General features: G+C 38.5%; 1 protein-coding gene across 2 annotated transcripts in view; it reads left to right on the plus strand.

Moving 5' to 3' along the window:
• The window catches only part of pole (polymerase (DNA directed), epsilon), a 134670-nt gene that overhangs the window by 95793 nt on the left and 19318 nt on the right, over nucleotides 1–19559 (plus strand). For both annotated transcript variants that reach the window (XM_072247599.1, XM_072247598.1), the window contains exons 35-41: nucleotides 1995–2101; nucleotides 4328–4504; nucleotides 5738–5961; nucleotides 7489–7709; nucleotides 9148–9352; nucleotides 13365–13538; nucleotides 18709–18834. In XM_072247599.1, the coding sequence (XP_072103700.1) occupies nucleotides 1995–2101; nucleotides 4328–4504; nucleotides 5738–5961; nucleotides 7489–7709; nucleotides 9148–9352; nucleotides 13365–13538; nucleotides 18709–18834 (1234 nt within the window). The remainder of the gene's footprint in view (nucleotides 1–1994; nucleotides 2102–4327; nucleotides 4505–5737; nucleotides 5962–7488; nucleotides 7710–9147; nucleotides 9353–13364; nucleotides 13539–18708; nucleotides 18835–19559) is intronic.

Here is a 19559-nt window from a genome sequence, read left to right on the forward strand (position 1 = left end):
CTTCTGGTCCAAAATGTTGTATGTAAGCCTATGTAACAACCATTGTAGGTGTTTATATCCTAACTTGTTCATACTTGCTCCTGCCCCCAAACATAATTATCCAATCCCTATGTACTTATTTACTTAATTTTATCATTTTTTATCCCTTACCCAAATCTTTTCCTTTACTTGTATTAATTCTCTATTTTCCAAAAAAAAACAAAAACAGTAAACATTTAGACTAGGGGTGCTTACGTTAGCAATATTACTGTGTTGATGAGAAGAGCAGTATAAATCATTAAGAGAGTCATCTAAAGTCTGCTCGCATTGGGGTTATATATTCAATCCATTTATTCCAGATTTGATAAAATTTTTCTTTTTGAATTCTCAGGGAGTAAGTCAACTTTTCCATTTTAAATATTTCCAAGATAATTTCGTGCCAATCTTCTAATGTAGGTGGTTTTGGATTTAGCCACTTTCTAGTGATTGATTTCTTACTTGCCGCTAAAAGGGCCTGCAGCAACTTTATATCTTCCTTCTGTTCAAGAAAGAATACATGCCCCAAATAGAGCGTCTCAAAGTTCAGAGGTATCTGGGTCCTAAGTACCTTACCTAATGTTCTATGAATACCTTCCCAATATAGACTTAATTTAGGACAATCCCAGAAAATATGGGAATGATTATAATACAGGATCTCATCCATGTCTGACCCGCTTCCAGAATAGTCTTCTCTTTAGCACAGATCCATGATCTTAGTTTTGGTCGCCTCACTACAGGAAGGATATGGAAACCATAGAAAGGGTGCAGAGGAGATTTACAAGGATGTTGCCTGGATTGGGGAGCATGCCTTATGAAAACAGGTTGAGTGAACTCGGTCTTTTCTCCTTGGAGTGACCAAGGATGAGAGGTGACCTGACAGAGGTGTATAAGATGATGAGAGGCATTGGTGGTGTGGATAAGCAGAGGCTTTTCCGAGGGCTGAAATGGTTGCCACAAGAGGACACAGGTTTAAGGTGCTGGGGAGTAGGTACAGAGGAGATGTCAGGGGTAGGTTTTTTACGCAGAGAGTGGTGAGTGCGTAGAATGGGCTGCTGGCAATGGTGGTGGAGGCGGATATAATAGGGTCTTTTAAGAGACTTTTGGATAGGTACATGGAACTTAGGAAAATAGGGGGCTGTGGGTAAGCCTAGTAATTTCTAAGGTAGGGAGGGACATGTTCGGCACAACTTTGTGGGCCAAAGGGCCTGTATTGTGCTGTAGGTTTTCTATGTTTCTATGATAGGTTATCTTTATTTTTTCTCATTCTCACTATTTACCAGATAATCTTGGCACCTAACACAATACCATATCAAACACGCCTGCTTCGAGGTATTGTGAAAATGCAATACCCTGCAAAACCTTGTTACCCTCTCCATCTAACATTTTGTCATACAATTGTAGATACTGCAACAATTGCCCGTTCTGTCACAGTTTCCTACTCTCTCAATGCCCAGATATTCTTTCCAGCATTTTACTTGTAATACCTTCAGCTTGCTGACCTCAATGTAAATTTCCTTTACATTAGGAAGATTAAATGCAAATTAGTTAACCGATTTGTAAAATTTCTCTATTCAGTCAACATATGTGACCCTGAATTTCCTGTCACTTATTAACAGCTCCATTTGTGACCTCTTCACTTTCTGCTGCAAGTAAGTTCTAATGAAAGTCAGTGTAAATTTAAGGAACATTGTCTCATCTTTGGAGTTTGGCAATTTCAGATAATACCTCAATTTTAATGTGTACCCATCTTTTAGTTCTTACCCCATTACCATCCCCTTTACCCAAGTACAAATCAACCACAATGTAATTTGCAAATTGAATACGTTCTGTAGAAGATCCACAGTTATACAGATGCCCAGACAACAAACCTTTCCTACCCATTGATAAAGTAATTTTGGAATTGGGCTTCACTTATTGTGAGTTGGTTAAATCCACTAATAATTGTCTGTACAGTAACTCATTCCTTGCTTTTGCAGGTAGTGTTCGGCACATTTATTTCTATCACAATGCTCAGGGGAATAAGGCTCTCTTTGGTCTATTCATACCTTCTCAAAGGAAAGCTTCTGTATTTGTTCTTGACACTGTGAGTACCTTCAAGAAATTCAGTTTCATTGAGAATTTGGCTATATTGTGTACTTTGAGAGGAAATATGTGCATCGTAAAATAACTAATGTTCTTTTTTTTAAAAAAATATATAACTAAAATAACTCATTCTAAGACTGGTTGATCTCAATTGGCCTTTGCAGGTTTGGAAAAGGGAAAGGAAAATTCCATTTTCACCCAAGTGCATGTGTGTGTGACCAATGAAGGCATGATGAGCCTTGACAGAGGCGCTATACACCAAAGTAGAGCACATGAGAAATCAGGAGTGAAACCATCTTGCTGAGAGAAGACCTTAATTGCCATGTATTGCTTTGCCGTCTGCAAAATCTCTTGTATCTTTGCCCATGCAATGGAGTTAATGAGTTGGAGGTGCACTAGTATATTTTGGCCATAAAACTCTTCATTGATAACCACTATACAATATTGTCAAATGTTACTTAATGACAGGCAAAGTTCCCCTGGTAGTCCTGGCTGAGGGGTATTCTAAGAGAAGTTGCCGTAGAGGTTATTTTATTTTTCATGCATTTTGTGAAAGATGTTGTATTTGTGTGAGGATAACAGGGTGAGCAGGTTCAACTTCCTGGACGTCAACATCTCGGAGGATCTATCCTGGGCCCAGCATTTTGATGTAATTGCAAAGAAGGCATACCAGTGGCGCTACTTTGTTAGGAGTTTAAAGAGATTTACTGTATCTACAAAGATTCTTGTAAATTCTATAGATTATGGTGGAGCGCATTCTGACTGGGTTCAATGCACAGGGTTACATAAGGCTGTGAAGTGTTGTAGACTCAGACAGCTCCATCACAGGCACAGCCCTCCCCACCATGCATCATGAAGAATCGTCATCAGGGACATGCCCTCTTCTTGTTCATACCATCAGGGAGGAGGTACAGGAGCTTGAAGACCCAAACTCAATGATTCAAGAACAATTTCTTCCCCTTTCCTTTAAAGTCCATGAACAGTACCTCATTATTCCTTTATTTTTGACACTCTTTGTTTATTTCGTAACTTATAGTTTTTTTCTATATCTATGCACCACTACGAAACAACACCCTTTTATGACATACAGTTTGTCAGTAATAATAATTCTGATTTTGTTTAATTGGTAAATTAGTTTATTGTCACTTGCACTTGTGTACAGTGGGATACTTGTTTTGTACCCCTTCCTCACAGATTAATTCATTGCAACAGTGCATTGAGGTTCCACAAAGGAAAGCAATAAGAGTGCAGAGTAAAGTGTTACAATACAGGAATACTGCAGTGCATGTAGACAATTTGGTACAAGGCCATGACAAGGTAAATGTTGAGGTCAACTGTCCATCTTGTCATACTAGGAGACAGTTCACTACTTTTGTCAGAGTGGTTAGAAGCTGTCCTTGAGCTGGGTGATACTTGATTTCAGGCTTTTGTATCTTCTGTGTGATAGAAGGGGAAAAGGGAACGTCGACAGTGGGTGAGGTTCGTGATTGTGCTTGCTGCCTTACTGATGCAGCAAGAGGTACAGTCAATGGAGAGGAGGCTCGTTTCCGTGATGTGCTGAGCTGTGTCCACAACTCTCTGCGGTTTCTTGTCATCATGGACAGAGTAGTTGCCATGCTAAGCTGTGATGCATCCGGATAATCTCATGTTTCCTGTGGAGTTTTCAATTTTCTCAATAATGTTTTTTTTTGTCTGTTATGCTTGCCTTATACCTGTTCTGCTTGTTAATCAAAGGTAGTGCTACATTATATGGCAACAAAGATGTCATATAGTCTCATTTTCATTAAAGGGATGGGAACATTTATTTAACAATGGCCATTGACATAACAAAAATTCCATGATGAAAATTATGAAACAGTTATCTAGCATATGTCAATTTTCATTTCATTTTAAAATCTTTATTAATATATAATCTTCTACAGATATAAAATACAGAAATTCAACAAATTAGTATAGCATATGTCAATTTTACAAAACCTTTATTGATAGTACCTGTTGATGGCTGAATTAATGAGGTTTTGGCTTTTGTTTAGATGTATTGATACAAATCCTGAAGTTCTGTCTGGTAAATTTACGTGTATAAGTAAATTTACTTACTATTATTATTATTATTTTTTCCCTCTTGTTCTATATTATGTATTGCATTGAACTTCTGCTTATAAGTTAACAAATTTCACAACACATGCCGGAGATAATAAACCTGATTCTGATTTTGATTCTGTTATAGGTACGTAGTAATCAAATGCCAAATTTGAACAATCTTTATGCTGCTGAGAGGACTGCTATGCTGGAGAAATTGGATGAAGAACTGCTGCCACCTGATAAACACACGTTTGAAGTTCGAGCAGAAAAGGATTCAAAGCAAGTCTACAGAGCAATTCAGCGGCTTATCCTGAGCTACAAGGTAATGACTTCTGCGTCTGCAGGCAAACTGTGGTACTGAAAGAGTGATGTGTGGCTTACAAAATATGGTACAAAATCTATGTTCAGGCTTTTGTTAGTGTCATTTTTAGCTGAGCACCATTTAATAATTTTTGAGTGTCTGAATAGAAGTTGATTTTTGAAATTTAAACCAGAGTAATTACACACAATAGGTGTGTAATACTAGAATTTGGAAGAAGTATATGGAATCACCTTGATTAAATGCTCATTCAGTTTCATAGAAATTATTTTCAATTATCTTTTCATTTAGTGTTCTATTTTTTAATGATAAGATTTCAATGTTTAAATTAGTGAAACTAGTTTGATATGCACCCATTGAAATTGTACTTTCAGGCTTTGAATGAGGAAGGTAAAATATTGTGAATTAATACATGAAACTGCTATTGAAATATGCTAGCAATTTCATACATTGTAATTCGTGTCTTACTAGTTGATTTGCTACTGAGAAAAAGAGCTTTTTAATCTTATCTTCTGTTATACACCCATTAATTCCTTTGTAATTGCACTCTTGAGGTTTGTTAGTGCGACAGTTTTTCTCACTGGCTGTTATCGTGATTTAAATCAGGGCCAACTTTTAAATACCCTGCAGATTTCTAGCCTGCTGCTTTTGCACTCACTCTTGACTAGATCTACTTTGCCTCGTGATTATTGTTCAGTGACATATCTGTCATCGTGTTCATTTCATTATTCCTATGATTATAAAAATTGGCAGGGCCAAATTATTTGGCTTTTTATACTTCTGTCTGTCAGTTGTGATTTAACACCACCAAGAGATGTGGAATACCCTCAGGTTGTGTTGTTTGCAAAAAATTTATTACCTGCATTGTGCTGTTGCCTTTCCATACTTTGCCAATTCCTATTAATAGGGATGAGAACAATTATATGTTTTCCTTGTTCTGTTATAACAAGCAGTCTGCTGGGAGAATTCAGTTGTTTGACTAGCAGCTGGTGGAGTGGGGAGGATTTGTTAATGTTTTGGGTTGAAACCCTGCATCGGGATTGAGTGCAGAGAGAGGAGACAGCCGCTATTATGAAGACAGCGTGAGCAGTGTAACAGGAGCCAGAGGTGATTGGTTGACTGAGAAGGGGTGAATTTCTGTTGATTGCATTTCAGTGGATCTGACCTCATATCCATTTAGATTTTAGCAGTGTTTAAAGAGTGAGATGAAACTTGATAGTACTTCTTCTTTTTCAGGACGAAAGAAGAGGTCCAACTCTCATAGCTGTCCAGTCAAAGTGGGACCTGAAGAGGCTGACGAATGGAATGCCAATTCTGGATGATTTCCCATTAGTGCCAGTTAATGTGATTGATGACATTAGCTATGGAGTATTAGATTGGCAGCGTCATGGTGTCCGTAGAATGATTAAACACTACCTCAGTCTGGATAGCATTTTGTCTAAGGCATTTGAAATGGCCAGGTAGGAACCTTTCAGCTTCTAAAAGTTGCTTGACAACTTAGCATGTATGTTAAATTGGTTCCTGTCCAGTTTTAATAAAGGCTTAAGATCTGTATGTGGCTTCTATCCAAATGTCATGCCAGTACAGATCTCTGCGCTGTCCTGCTTTTGGCAGAACAGAGTAATGGGATCTACAATTACCACGATATTCCAGGATTTAGAAAGGAAACTAATCAACCAAGGTTTCTACTGTTTTTTACCCACTGGGTCGTCTCTGTTTGAATATGCATCTAAATGGTGAGAAGGCTGGAGAGTGGGTCTAAATGGGAGAATGGATCAGCTCATGATAAAATGGCGGAGCAGGCTCGATGGGCTGAATGGTTGACTTCTGCTCCTTTGTCTTATGGTCTGATGGTCTAAATAGGAGTAATATTTTAAGTTCCCACAACCCCCAGCAAAAGATTCCTTTGCTTTTGTTGAGGATAATGAATAATATTGGTGAAGTTATCGTTCCCAGATTGTTGCTTCTGGAAAAGAAGAAAACAGCTGGTTTCCACTTTTGGTGTAACTTGGGTTCATGATCATAAGATATAGGAGCAGGTTAAGCAATTTAGCCCATTGAGTCTGCTCCACCATTTCATCGTGGCTGATCTATTTTTCTTCTCAGACCCCATCTCTTGCCTTCTCCCTGTATCCCTTCATGCCCTGACTAAGCAAGAATCTATCAACCTCTGTCATGCCCTGACTAAGCAAGAATCTATCAACCTCTGCCTGAAATATACCCAAATACTTGGCCTGCACAGCCACCTGTGGCAAATCATTGCTCAGATTCACTACTCTCTGCCTGAAGAAATTACTCCTCTTCTCTGAAAAGAACACCCCTCTATACTGAGTCTGTGTCCTCTTGTCTTAGGCTCTCCCACCATAGGAAACTTCGTCTCCACGTACAGGCGATCAAGGTCTTTCTACATTTGATAGGTTTCAATAAGTTCACCCCTCATTCATCTGAATTCCAGTAAGTAGAGGCCCAGAGCTATCAAACACTCCTCATATGACAAGCCTTTCAATCCTGGAATCGTTTTCATGAACATCTACACAAAGATATGGCTTTTCTCAACCACCTATTTGTGACAGTTTGATGTAATCTTAAACTGGTCTTGTGCATCTGCATCTACCAATACAAATTACCGATGCTAGCAAGTAAAAGCAAGTTCCTTAATGAGCCACATTGCACTGTGGAGAGTTTGGAGAGTTATTCTCTAGCTATATCTAATAGGTGCAACATTTTCAGCTCATAGCTAAACCATAGAAAATGTGATTTGTTGGAAAGAACATTAGAAAGTAAAGTCTATTCACTTGTGTAAATCAAAGTGACTGCTAGGTCCCAGTGCGTTATATTTTTCCCTTTTACCAAAGACCCTAACAACAATGGGCATTATATCTGGGCAGTTTCTAATGAATAAAAATTGAAGATTACTTTAGTATATTGTCAACAAATAAGCAAATGTTATTCAGTACTAATGCTACCAATGCTTAATTCCATTCCAGATACTACCACATACCTATTGGAAATCTCCCAGATGACATCTCCACTTTTGGATCAGACCTTTTCTTTTCCAGACATCTTCGACGACACAACCATCTGTTGTGGCTTTCCCCAACATCTCGGCCTGATTTAGGAGGGAAAGAGGCAGATGATAATCGTCTGGTGATGGAATTTGATGAGAGGTCAACAGTTGAGATCAATAATCCAGGGCGTTACTCCACAGGTACATGGGCTGCTGAACCGCAATAAACACTGCTTCCCATAGGCAATGTCAACTACTTCTATGCTGCTTAGTTCTGCATATTATTCACTTCTTCCTCCTTCTCTGAAGCCGAGACTCTCACAGGAATTCAAATGAAGGAAAAAAGCAAACTCGGTAAAGCATTGAAAACTGCAGGAAAAAAATCTAAATAGTTTTTTTATTTGTTTAATTAATTTTTTTGGAAATATGTAGGGCTACCTGGAGTACAGTTGCAAATGCAGAATATATTTTGGAACCTAATTTGTTTATTTTAGTTATTGTTCTGTACAGCAACCTCAAAGTAAAATGAGGTGACTACTACTGCTGATGGCAGCATTCCCTTTCCACGTGGTAGTCATCTCAGGTGTGTTCATCAATGCATGTAATTGGTCTGACTTTGAGTCTAGTGAGTTATCTCACTTGAACCTACAATACATGCATATAGATCATGTTTAATTGTGATAGCTGAGGAACCAACTGAGTCAGCATGGACTTCAAAAGAACTAATCTAGTTTGAGCAAAATTATTAATTTTTTTTTGAGTGGGTAGCAGAGCAGTTGGAGGATACAATAGACGTAAGTGATTTAAAGTATCCCATAAGAGCCAATGAATAAGATTAGAGAAGATTACAATTAATAGAAACATACCAGGTTTGATTGCTAGCTGGCTATTGGATAAAGAGCAGAGAGGGAAACAAAGATGTTTATCTGCAGGGGAAGAAGGTTGATAGGAATGTTCCACAATGATCGGTTTTCTTTGCAGTTCTTCAGATTTAATTGACGAACTTAGACTTTGGAATCAAAAGTACGATTTCTCAACTTGTTACTGATTTTGAACTGGGAGTGGACACAAATAGTCAGTACTTGGGGGTTTTCCAGACAAGTTATGGGAAGCTATTACTAAACTTTCAGGGAGAAAGAAATCACTTTGAGTATGGTGGGGACTCTGTATGTTACTGACTGGGGTTAGTGAAAGCAAGTCGTATGCTACATTTTATAAATCATTTGGGTGAGTAGTTGGTGTGCTTCACTCCTCCAGGCTTGGTATCTATGGACTCAATTTCCTTCTGGTTGCTGTTGCTTGCTTTTATTGTTGCCACGATTTCTGTTTTCTTCTCTCTCTCGCTCTCTCGCTCTCTCTCTCATATTTGTTGGTCTTTTTTTTTAATGGGTTCTTTTGGGTTTCTTGTTTTGTGGCTGCCTGTAAGGAATTTCAAGGTTTTATAATTTATACATACTTTGATAATAAATATGCTTTGAATTTTGAGCTATGATCAACAAAGCTCAGACTAAGCTTCAATATGAATTTGGTATTTCTTTTCATTAGCGTGGACATAATGACTTGAATGGCTGCCTTCTGTCTTGTAAATTTCTGATATTTTCCTTGGAGATTTCAAATTAATACACTCTCTCTTATATAGCTTCTGTTGAACTGGATATTCAGAACCTGGCTGTGAATACGATCTTGCAGTCCCATCACATCAATGATATGGAGGGAGCATCCAGCTTGGGTGTCAGCTTTGATGTTATCCAGCAAGCTTCGCTTGAAGATATGATGGCTGGTAACCAAGCAGCTAATGCGTTGGCCAGTTACGATGAGACAGCATTGTGCTCACATACATTCAGGTATTTGTATGAGAAAATTGTCAGCAGATAGCCTTCATTGGAGTTTGGGCATTGATTTTATTTTTTACACTAAGAATGTAGATATTTCCTATTCAGCTGTTCTAGAGAAAATTAGTGCCATTGGTGTTACAGTTCAAACTCTCAAGTAATATGTTCATTAAGTGTTTGTTCTTGTGTGGCATTCCCTATCCAACTGGCCTGAAATTCACTGGTGATTGTAAGTCATTAGGGATTGAGAAGTTTGACAGATTCTCCCAGTGGATTACTACTTAACCACTGTTTATTTTAACAATTTGCCTTGCGGTACTGAAACATAGCTCTCTACATTGCTCTTTTCGGTATATGTGGCTTTGAAGCATATAGGACTGTATTCTAAACATATCAAGAAAAGTTGCTGGAAGTTGAGTTAGATGAACCCTGGTGAAATGTTATTTTGGGCCTGTTGTTTCTCATCCCCCTCCCTCACTGGAAGGTGGGTTCTTTATTTGAGTCTCTGCTTGTGGTGTTCAGAGCAGGTTGATGATGTTGGATTTGGGTCTAGTTTGTTGACTATATTATGTTTTTCCTAGTACTTTCAACTTTCCTTAGACTTGTTTTTTATATTTGTCTAATTGTCTGTTGGTCTGTAGACTTTTAGTAACTTGTAATATACAGTGGATTCCAGTTAATTGGGATACATCAGGACCTGTACATTTTGGCCCAGTCAAGTGGCTGTCCCAATTAGCTGAAGTTTCATAGAAATGGTTAAAAAGGTATTAAAAAAAAGATAAACTGAGTAATAAATTAATGTATGTATTGAATGAAACACAGAACAAATTAGAATGCTACCAATAGTACCAAAGTACTATAAAATAGTGTATTAGTCTCTAATAGTTATCAACAGAGGAACTCATCGAGTATATGGAATGAACAAAATCAGTGAAGACACCTAGTACAAATAATGGATGGACTGCTTTCATCCAATGCTGTTGACAATGGCATCCCTTAAATCTTTATTTTCATTGTGGTATTCAAGATGATATTTTTAAATTCTACTGCTTTCAAATATCATTCTGCTACTATTGGAACCTGTGATTTACTTTTTGATGATGTGTTTTCGGGCCAATTGAGCGATCTGGTGCTTTGCTGTCTCCAAGGGAATCTGATGAGGTTTTGAGCAAAGTATGCAGCCTAGAGGCCAAGCAGCCTGGAGACACGGTGCATGAGCCCATGATCGACGCCATTTCTCACCGATGAAAGTGTCAAACAAGATTGAAATCGATGAGGACGAGAGCAGAAGGCGAGCAGGTGTTCAGTGCTGTCTGCCTGCGTTTGACTCTCTCTTTCACTTGCTTCTCCTGGAAGAAGGTGCCTGCATTTGACTGGGTCTGTCTCCGTCTGTGTGTATGTGTGCACCTCTCTGTTTCTCTTTCTCTCACTCTCTCAATGCTGCTGAAGTTTTGGGTCTTGAGCAAGGTTTAATCAAAGTGATTTGTGGATTAGACTCTGTAGTTAATGTTGTGTGTGTTTCTGGTTACTCCTTTTTTTTAAAATTCTATTTTGAGCAATTTTGATCAGAGTTGGCTGACACTGCAGCCTGCAGTCAACGGATGGCACAGCACTAAATTGAACTGATCGGAACTAAACTGAACATTCCTGGGCTGTTTCAATGACTTTGTGGTTTGATGTTTTATATTTTTTTTTGCACTCATTTTTGTTGTTTGTGCAATTTTGTTCTTTCTCTTGTGCGCTCGGTGTTTGATGTTTCCTTTGAACGAGTACCATGGTGTTTTTTTTGTTTCACGGCTATCTGTGGGAAGACTAATCTCAGGGCTGTATACTGCATACAGACTTTGATAATAAATAAACTTTGAATCTTTGAAATTTTTTGCAGCTCAAAATTTGCTGAAGTAATGAAGTAATTTCATTATCACTACTGGCTGTTTCTGGCATCTCCAAGCCTGAATGCATGAAACTGATGTGAGCAAAGCAGTTTGGAATTGTCTTACTGTTATTTCTTTCCAACTTTCAGTGACAAACATCACTGGTTTCTGAGCACAAACACGTGCAACTGACGCTATTTAAAAACCGCTCACTAAGCACAGTGTAGCGTCTAACAGCCACATTAGTGCACACAACTGATGCTAGTTAGAACCTGTTTAGCAACAGTCTCCTGCCCCAATTAAGCAGCATAGTGTCGCAAATAAACAAAGAGAATCCCAGCTATTTTCTTGAATGAGTTTTTGTTCTTCAAGAGTTGCCCCCAAATAAATGGCTGCCCCAATTAACTGATGGCCCAATTAATTGGAATCCACTGTACTTGATTCTCCATTTCTGTAGTTTCTTTTCAAAAATGAAGTGTGATTCACTTGCTAAACTAGGGGCCCCCAACCTTTTTGGCACTGCGGATCGGTTTATTATTGACAATATTCTCGTGGACCGGTGGGGGGGGGGGGTAGGGTTGCCAACGGACAAGAGTAGCGGTCAAATACGTTGTGTTTACCACGAGAGACTACAATGACCATGAAGCCTTGCGCGGGCACCAGTGCGCATGCGTAACTTGCGCATGCCTGTATGTGTCGATTTTTTTCTACACATTGTTTTTGGCGATTCTGTTTGGGGGAGGGGTTGTTAATCACGACCGGAATATAGGTGGTAAGTGGCTAATACACTCAATTTCGTTTCTAAAAGGGTTTATCTAACGAATTTAATATTAAACACACAGCACATATTTTCCTCACATGAGTATAGTGATAAGTCAATTATCGGGGGAGGACAGGGGAGCTTGAAGTAAGTGTTGAATGAACTTCCAGTAGAAGTGGTAGAGGCAGGTTTGATATTATCATTTAAAGAAAAATTGGACAACTATATGGATAGGAAAAGAATGGAGGGTTATGGGCTGAGTGCAGGTCGGTGGGACTAGGTCAGAGTAGCATTCAGCACGGACTAGAAGGGCAAAGATCGCCTGTTTCCATGCTGTAATTGTTATATGGTTACATAAATCACTTACAAATCAATAGCATCATAACATTTTAAGTAACGTTTGGATATTAAACACACAGCACATATTTTCCCCGTATATTCATATAAAATCATTGCAACACGCCAATATCACTGAATCAGTGGGAGCCCTGGGCTTGTTTCCCTGCAACAGGACGGTCCTATTGAGGGGTGATGGGAGACAGCGATACTCGAAGGGGGTTCCTGATGTCCAGTCTATTCTGCAATTTAGTTTTCGTTGCATTCATCGCAGAAAACACTGTTTCGCAGCGATATGATGTTAGAAATGGAAGTCACGTTTTCAGTGCTTTCGTGGCTATCTCAGGATATTCAGCCTTGACTTTGATCGGGAATATCAGCAGAGATGTTATGTCAAACATACTTTTCAGCCCGCCGTCATTTGCAAGCTCAAGGAGTTGATCTCCTTCCCTTGCTGACATGGATGATGTGTGGTAATGACCTCGCGTGTGTTCAAGCTCAACAGTGGGCATGACAGGGAATGAGGAAAGGTGCAGCTGACTCCTATCGCCAAATCATATCGTTTCCTCACGGCCCGGTAGCGCATGCTTTGCGGTCCGGTGGTTGGGGACCGCTGTGCTAAACAGTTTTGTTTTTAATCCAAACTGGTTTGTTATAAGAAAGAAGAGCATGTGCTCGCAACCCACTGTTGCAGCCTTTTCATTTCAAGTTTGTTACAGTTATTTGCAGTTATGTTTCCTTTGTTACCTCTCTGCCTTGTTTACTGGTGCAGGCTGACTGATACTATGAACATCTAATAAAATGGCTAGAAGCACAACAATTGTGCATCATTTTTGACTTCCAAGGAAGCTTCTGGGCAACAGCATCTCCAGATCTAATAATGGAAAGTTTGTACCAACGCATTGCTTTGCCCTTCTTCCCCCTCCTACCAGCTAAGGTCTACTTAGTTATGTCATTCTGTAGAATGGTTAAACATGGGTGTGAGTGCTGTGCATTATGGGCTTCATAAAACATTGCTTTATAACTCATGAGTACTTGCTTCTCATTGTTGCAGAATTTTGAAGAGTATGGTTGTAGGCTGGGTTAAGGAGATCACCCACTATCAGAATATGTATGCTGATAACCAAGTAATGCACTTTTATCGTTGGCTGCGTTCTCCCTCTTCACTGCTGTATGACCCCGCGCTGCATCGCACGCTTCAAAACATGATGAAGAAGCTGTTTCTGCAGTAAGTTTATAAAAGAATGATGTGAGAGAGTGAATACTAAAGAGTGAAATATAAGCCTAAATAAGCTTTTCAGCATTTTCTGGTGGCTGTAGTATTGTTAATGCTTAAGTTTAAAATTTTTACGAGTTCCTGAAAAGCTCCTACTAAATGGACACTTTATTCTCTGTCTAGGACTCTAGTGATAGAATGTTTTCTAATTGGTGCAGTTAATGATGAGGAATCGATTTGTGCAGTATATTGGCTCTTGAAGTTCATTTAACACAAGCTGAAGCAAGCAACATATAAATATCTTAAGCTGAAGAAAAAATTGTAGATGCTGGAAATTCAGAATTTAAAATAGATTTCTGCGATACTGAAGTAACACACAAAAATTGCTGGAGGAACTCAGCAGACTAGGCAGCATTTATGGAAAAGAGTACAGTCGATGTTTCGAGCCAAGATCCTTTAGCACGGTCTTGGCCCGAAATGTCGGCTATACTTTTTTCCATAGATGCTGCTTAGCCTGCTGAGATCTTCCAGAATTTTGTGTTTTGCTTGGATTTCCAGCATCTGCAGATTTTCTCTTGTCTGGCAATACTCAGGTCAGGCTGCCTCTGTGGAGAGAGAAACCACATTAAAATTTAGCTGATGCAAGTTGATTATGTTAACTCTATTTCTCTTTATACCAGGGGTCCCCAACCTTTTTTGCACTGTGGACCGGTTTAATATTGACAATATACTTGCGGACCGGCCGACGGGGTGGGGGGGAGGGGTGTGTTCAAGTTCAACAGTGCGTGACAAGGAATGAGGAAAGGTGCAGCTGACTTATATCGTTTCATATCACCAAATCATATCGTTTCCTCACAGCCCAGTAGCACATGCTTTGCGGCCCGGTACCGGTCCGCATTCCAATGGTTGGGGACCACTGCTTTATACTGATTACACCAGAACTACTCAGTACTTTCTGCATTCTATTTCACATTTATTTGCTTGACTGGTGACGACTCTTATTTTCCCCAGTGATAATGGAAATTGACACTATAAATAAAGATCACTTGTGTCTCATCAAGTTATTGTTCAAAATTGTATCTCATGTAGTTTTGAAGGGCATGTTATACAGAGAGTACAGGATATCAGAATAAACTGTAAAAGGAAATGTCAATTTCAGAAATTCTAGTGGTGGGAGTTTCTATTTGATTTTTGCCAATGAGCAAAAATATGTGCAAAAACTATTCTAGAATCATAGGAAGCTGATATTTGCTTACAAGGTAGAATTTAGCACTGTGTACAAAAGGAACTTCAAAGGAAGTACTAAAATGGCTAAAGGTATATTGCTATAAGTCAGCCTTTCCTGTTAGCAAGTAGAGGCTGGTGAAAGGGCAAAATTGCAGTTAACAGGATGAGTTGCAATGTAAAAGGTGGACAGAATCAAAAAGGGTGAATATGGGACTGAAGATGTTATATCTGAATGCACGCAGTATACAGAATAAGGTAGAATGAACATGTAACCCTGTTACAGATTGGTATATATTGTGGCTGAAAGAAGCTTATAGCTGGGAGCGTAATGTCCAAGGATACATGTTGTAGCAATAGAACAGGCAGTAGACAGAGAGGGGATGGTATGGCTCCATTGGTAAAAAATGAAATCAAACCATTAGAAAGTGATGATACAGGATTGGAAGATATAGAATTGCTGTTGATGAAGGTAAAGAACTGCAAGGTTAAAAAGACTCTGGGAGCTATGTACAAACCTCCAAACAGTAGTAAAAAAAAAACCCCAATGGTCTACAAATTAGAATGAGAGATAGAAAATGCATGTAAAAAGGATAATGTTGTGATAGTCATGAAGGATTTCAATATGCAGATAGATTGAGAAAACTGGGTTCGTGCTGGATCCCAAGATGGGAATTTTCTCGAATGCCTATGAGATGGCTCGTGGTCAATCCCACTAGGGACTTAGCTGTTCTGGATTGGGTGTTGTGCAATGAACTGGAATTAATTAGAGAGCTTAAGATAAAGGGGACAGTGATCAAGATAGGATAAAATTCACCCTGCAATTTGAAAAGGAGAAGCTGAAGTCAGATATTTTAGTATTGCAGTGGAATAAAGGGAATTACAGAGGCATGAGAGTGGAGATAGCCAGAATTGATTGGAAAGGAACACTAGCAGGGATGATGGCAGAGCAGCAATGGCTAGAACTTTTGGGAGCATTTGGAAGGTGCAGGATATATACTGTACATCCCAAAGAGGAAGAAGTATTCCAAAGGCAGGATGACACAACTGTGGCTGACAAGAGAAGTCAAAGCCAACGTAAAAGCCAAAGAGAGGGCATATAATACAGCAAAAATCAGTGGGAACTTTGAATATTGGGAAGCTTTTAAGAGCCAACAGAAGACAATCAAAAATTCATAATATGAAGGTAAGCTAGCCAATAATGTTAAAGGGGATACCAAAAATTTCTTCTATATAAAGTGTAAAAGAGGTGAGAATAGATATCGGACCACTGGAAAATGATGCTGGAGAGGTAGTAAAGGGTGACAAAGAAATGGCAAGTAAACTGAGTAAGTATTTTGCATCTTTCTTCATTGTGGAAGACAGTAACAGTATGCTGGAAGTTTGAAAGGTCAGGTAAAAGTGTGAAGTTGCCATTACTAGGGAGAAGGTTCTTGGGGAAACTGAAAGGTCTGAAGATGGTTAAGTCACCTGGATCAGATAGTGTTCAACCCAGGGTTCTGAAAGAGGTGGCTGAAGAGATTGTGAAAGTATTAATAATTATCCTTCAAGAATCTGGCATGGTTCTAGAGGAATGGAAACTTGCAAATGCCACTCCACTCTTCAAAAAGCGAGAGAGGCAGATGAAAGAAAATTATAGGCCAGTTAGTCTGACCTCAGTGGTTGAGATGTTGGAGTTAATTGTTAAGGATGTGGTTTCGGGCTCCTTGGAGGCACATGATAAGGGAAAATTTTGCCTAACAAATCTATTGGAATTCTTTAAAGAAACAACAAGTAGGATACACAAAAGGGAATCGGTAGATGTTGTGTATGTGGATTTTCAGAAGGCCTTTGACGAGGTGCCACACATGAGGCTTCTTAGCAAGATAAGAGCCTATTGTATTACAGGAAAGATATTAGTATGGATAGAGCATTGGCTGATTGGTAGAAGACAAAGAGTGGGAATAAAGGGAGCCTTTTCTGGTTGGCTGCCAGTGACTAGTGGTGTTCCACAGGGGTCACTTCTTTTCGGGCCAATTCTTTTTATGCTCTATGTCAGTGATTTGGATGATGGAATTAATGGTTTTGTGGTCAAGTTTGCTGATGATACAAAGGTAGGTGGAGGTGCAGGTAGTTTTGAGGAAGCAGAGTGGCTACAGAAGGACTTCAGCAAATTAGGAGAATAGGTAAAGAAGTGGCAGATGGAATACAGTGTTGGTAAGTGTATGGTCAAGCATGTTAGTAGAAGAAAAAGTGTAGACTATTTTCAAAATGAAGAGAAAATTCAAAAATTTGAGGTGCAAAGCAAGTCCTTTGCAACAAGTCCTTTGCAACAAAGGAGTCCTTGTGCAGGATTCCCTGAAGGTTAATTTGCAGGTTGAGTCATTGCTGAGGAAGGCAAATAGATGTTAGCATTCATTTCAAAAGAATATAAAAGCAAGAATGTAATATAGAGGCTTTATAAAATACTGATGTGGCCTCACTTGGTAAGCAGTTTTGTGCCCCTTTGATAAGAAAGGATGTGCTGACATTGGAAAGGATTCAAAGGGGGTTCATAAAAATGATTCCATGCCTCTACTCACTGGAATTCAGATGAATGAGAGGTAACCTTTTTGAAACCTATTGAATGTTGAATGGCCTCAGTAGAGTGGATGTGGAGAGAATGTTTCCTGTGGTAGGGGGATTCTATGACCAGAGGACACAGCCTGAGAATAGAAAGGTGTCCTTTTAGAATGGAGATGAGAAGGAATTTCTTTAACGAGAGAGTGGTGTATCTGTGGAATTCGTTGCCACTGGCGGCTATGGAGGCCAAGTCATTGGATATATTTAAGGCAGAGGTTGATAGATTCTTAATTAGTCAGGGCATGAAGGGATTACATGGAGAAGACAAAAGAATGGGGCTGAGAGGGAAAATGGATCAACCATGATGAAGTAGCAGAGCAGACTCGCCGTGCCAAATGGCCTAATTCTGCTCCTATATCTTATGGTCTTAAATCTTCCATATTTTGGTGGATTGTGAATTAACAACCTACAAGAAAACAAGACAACAATAACAAAATCAAATACAAAAGAAATGTTTTGTTGTCATACATTTTCCTTGCAGGATGTATTAACCCTTATGAGGAAAAAATATATTTTGTCATTTGATTTCATGGATCATTGCACAAGTAAGTTGAGATAATACTAGCAGTATTTAGCTTTTGTTTAAAAAAAAGATGGTGGTAGAGTTGCATTGTAAGGAAAACTTGGCATCCTTTTGAGTATCAGCTATTTTGATTTTTGAATAATTTGGGTTAATGCATCCTGCATCTGCAAGGAAGGTGTACACTGACAAAACTTTCCTTTTGTATTTTATTTTATTGTTGCTGTTTCGTTTTCTTGTAAATTCTTAATTGACAATCCACCACAACATAGAAGATTTGTAGCAACATATCATGTTAATCTTTTCAGTACAGTATTTCCTTTGAGGTTCCTTTTGTGCGCAGTGATAAATACCACCTACAAAGCAAGTATCAGCTTCCTGTTATTCTAATCTAGAGAAATTTTTGCACATATATTCACTCATTGGTAAAAATCAGACAAACACCCTTTACCAGAATTTCTGGATTAATACTTTATCACATCCTCTGCAACCTTAACTGAAAAACAGATTTTATAAAGAGAAGAAGCATATTTTAGCAACTGGTAAATTGAACTGAAGAGATTACAATAGATTAGTTAATTGGAAAAAATATAACAAGTTAGTGAAAGAGGTTATGTAACAAGTTAGTTCAAATGAGTTCAAATTTTCAATTTGTGTTAGCATAAGAAATATATACAAAAATCCAATAAGTCACTGTTCCTACGTTAGTGTTGAACTATAGTACGAATTTCAACTTGCACTATAAAGTGAAAATGTAAAGTTGTTAAGAAACAAGTTACCCATCAAGTGTACATTCAAGGTGGCTAAAAGTTATTTTGATATTTTTCAATCGCATAGGCTGGTAGCAGAGTTCAAAAGATTGGGTTCATCTGTGATCTATGCCAATTTCAACCGTATAATACTGTGCACCAAAAAGCGACGTATTGAGGATTCAATAGGATACGTGGAATATATCACAAAAAGGTAATAATGCAAATAGGCTTTTTAATTAACAACGATGAGTTTTCAAAAGTTACATGGAAGAACATGCTTTAAGCAGTTGCCTGTTAGCAGAGATGGATTTTTTTCCCTTCCAAAAAAAACGTGTTATTTCAGATTGGAAGTTTATATTTGTATTGCTCTGAAAATACCAGAAAAGTACATGTATACTTTTTTGATTTTTTTTTTCATTCTTCCTGTTTGAGCATCTATATAGTAGTGCTTTATGTCTGGTCAAAATCAATGGCAAATTCTTATTGCTACACCCAGCCACCAAGCTCCTAGCATCTGTGGCTGTGCTGTTCGGAATGATTGGCTTCAACTGTTTATTGGCATAACTCTTTCTTCTGAATCGGTTATTTCAAAACAAGCAATGGTCTTAAATACAGAATCTTTGCTTGCAATTGGATGTGAAAGGGAAGGTTGCTTGACTTATCTGAAGTAACTAATAATTTTAAGTGACATCATAATACAAGGCATTAATTCCTGTTCAGATAAATGTAAAAGATTTTGTAGCTCTCTTCAAGCTAGATTAAAATATCTTCCGGTAAACTCCACTACTAAAATAAGCCTTTTATTGCCAACCTATAATATATCCAAGTTTTCTGCTCAACTTACCTGTTCGGCAGTGACAATACTCAATTCATCAGATTATTTGGGACATATAGTAAATCGTTGTACAATTACAAGTTTCGTCTTTGATTTAGACA

Source organism: Mobula birostris, chromosome 31, assembly GCF_030028105.1.
Source record: "Mobula birostris isolate sMobBir1 chromosome 31, sMobBir1.hap1, whole genome shotgun sequence".
Classification (NCBI taxonomy): domain Eukaryota; kingdom Metazoa; phylum Chordata; class Chondrichthyes; order Myliobatiformes; family Myliobatidae; genus Mobula; species Mobula birostris.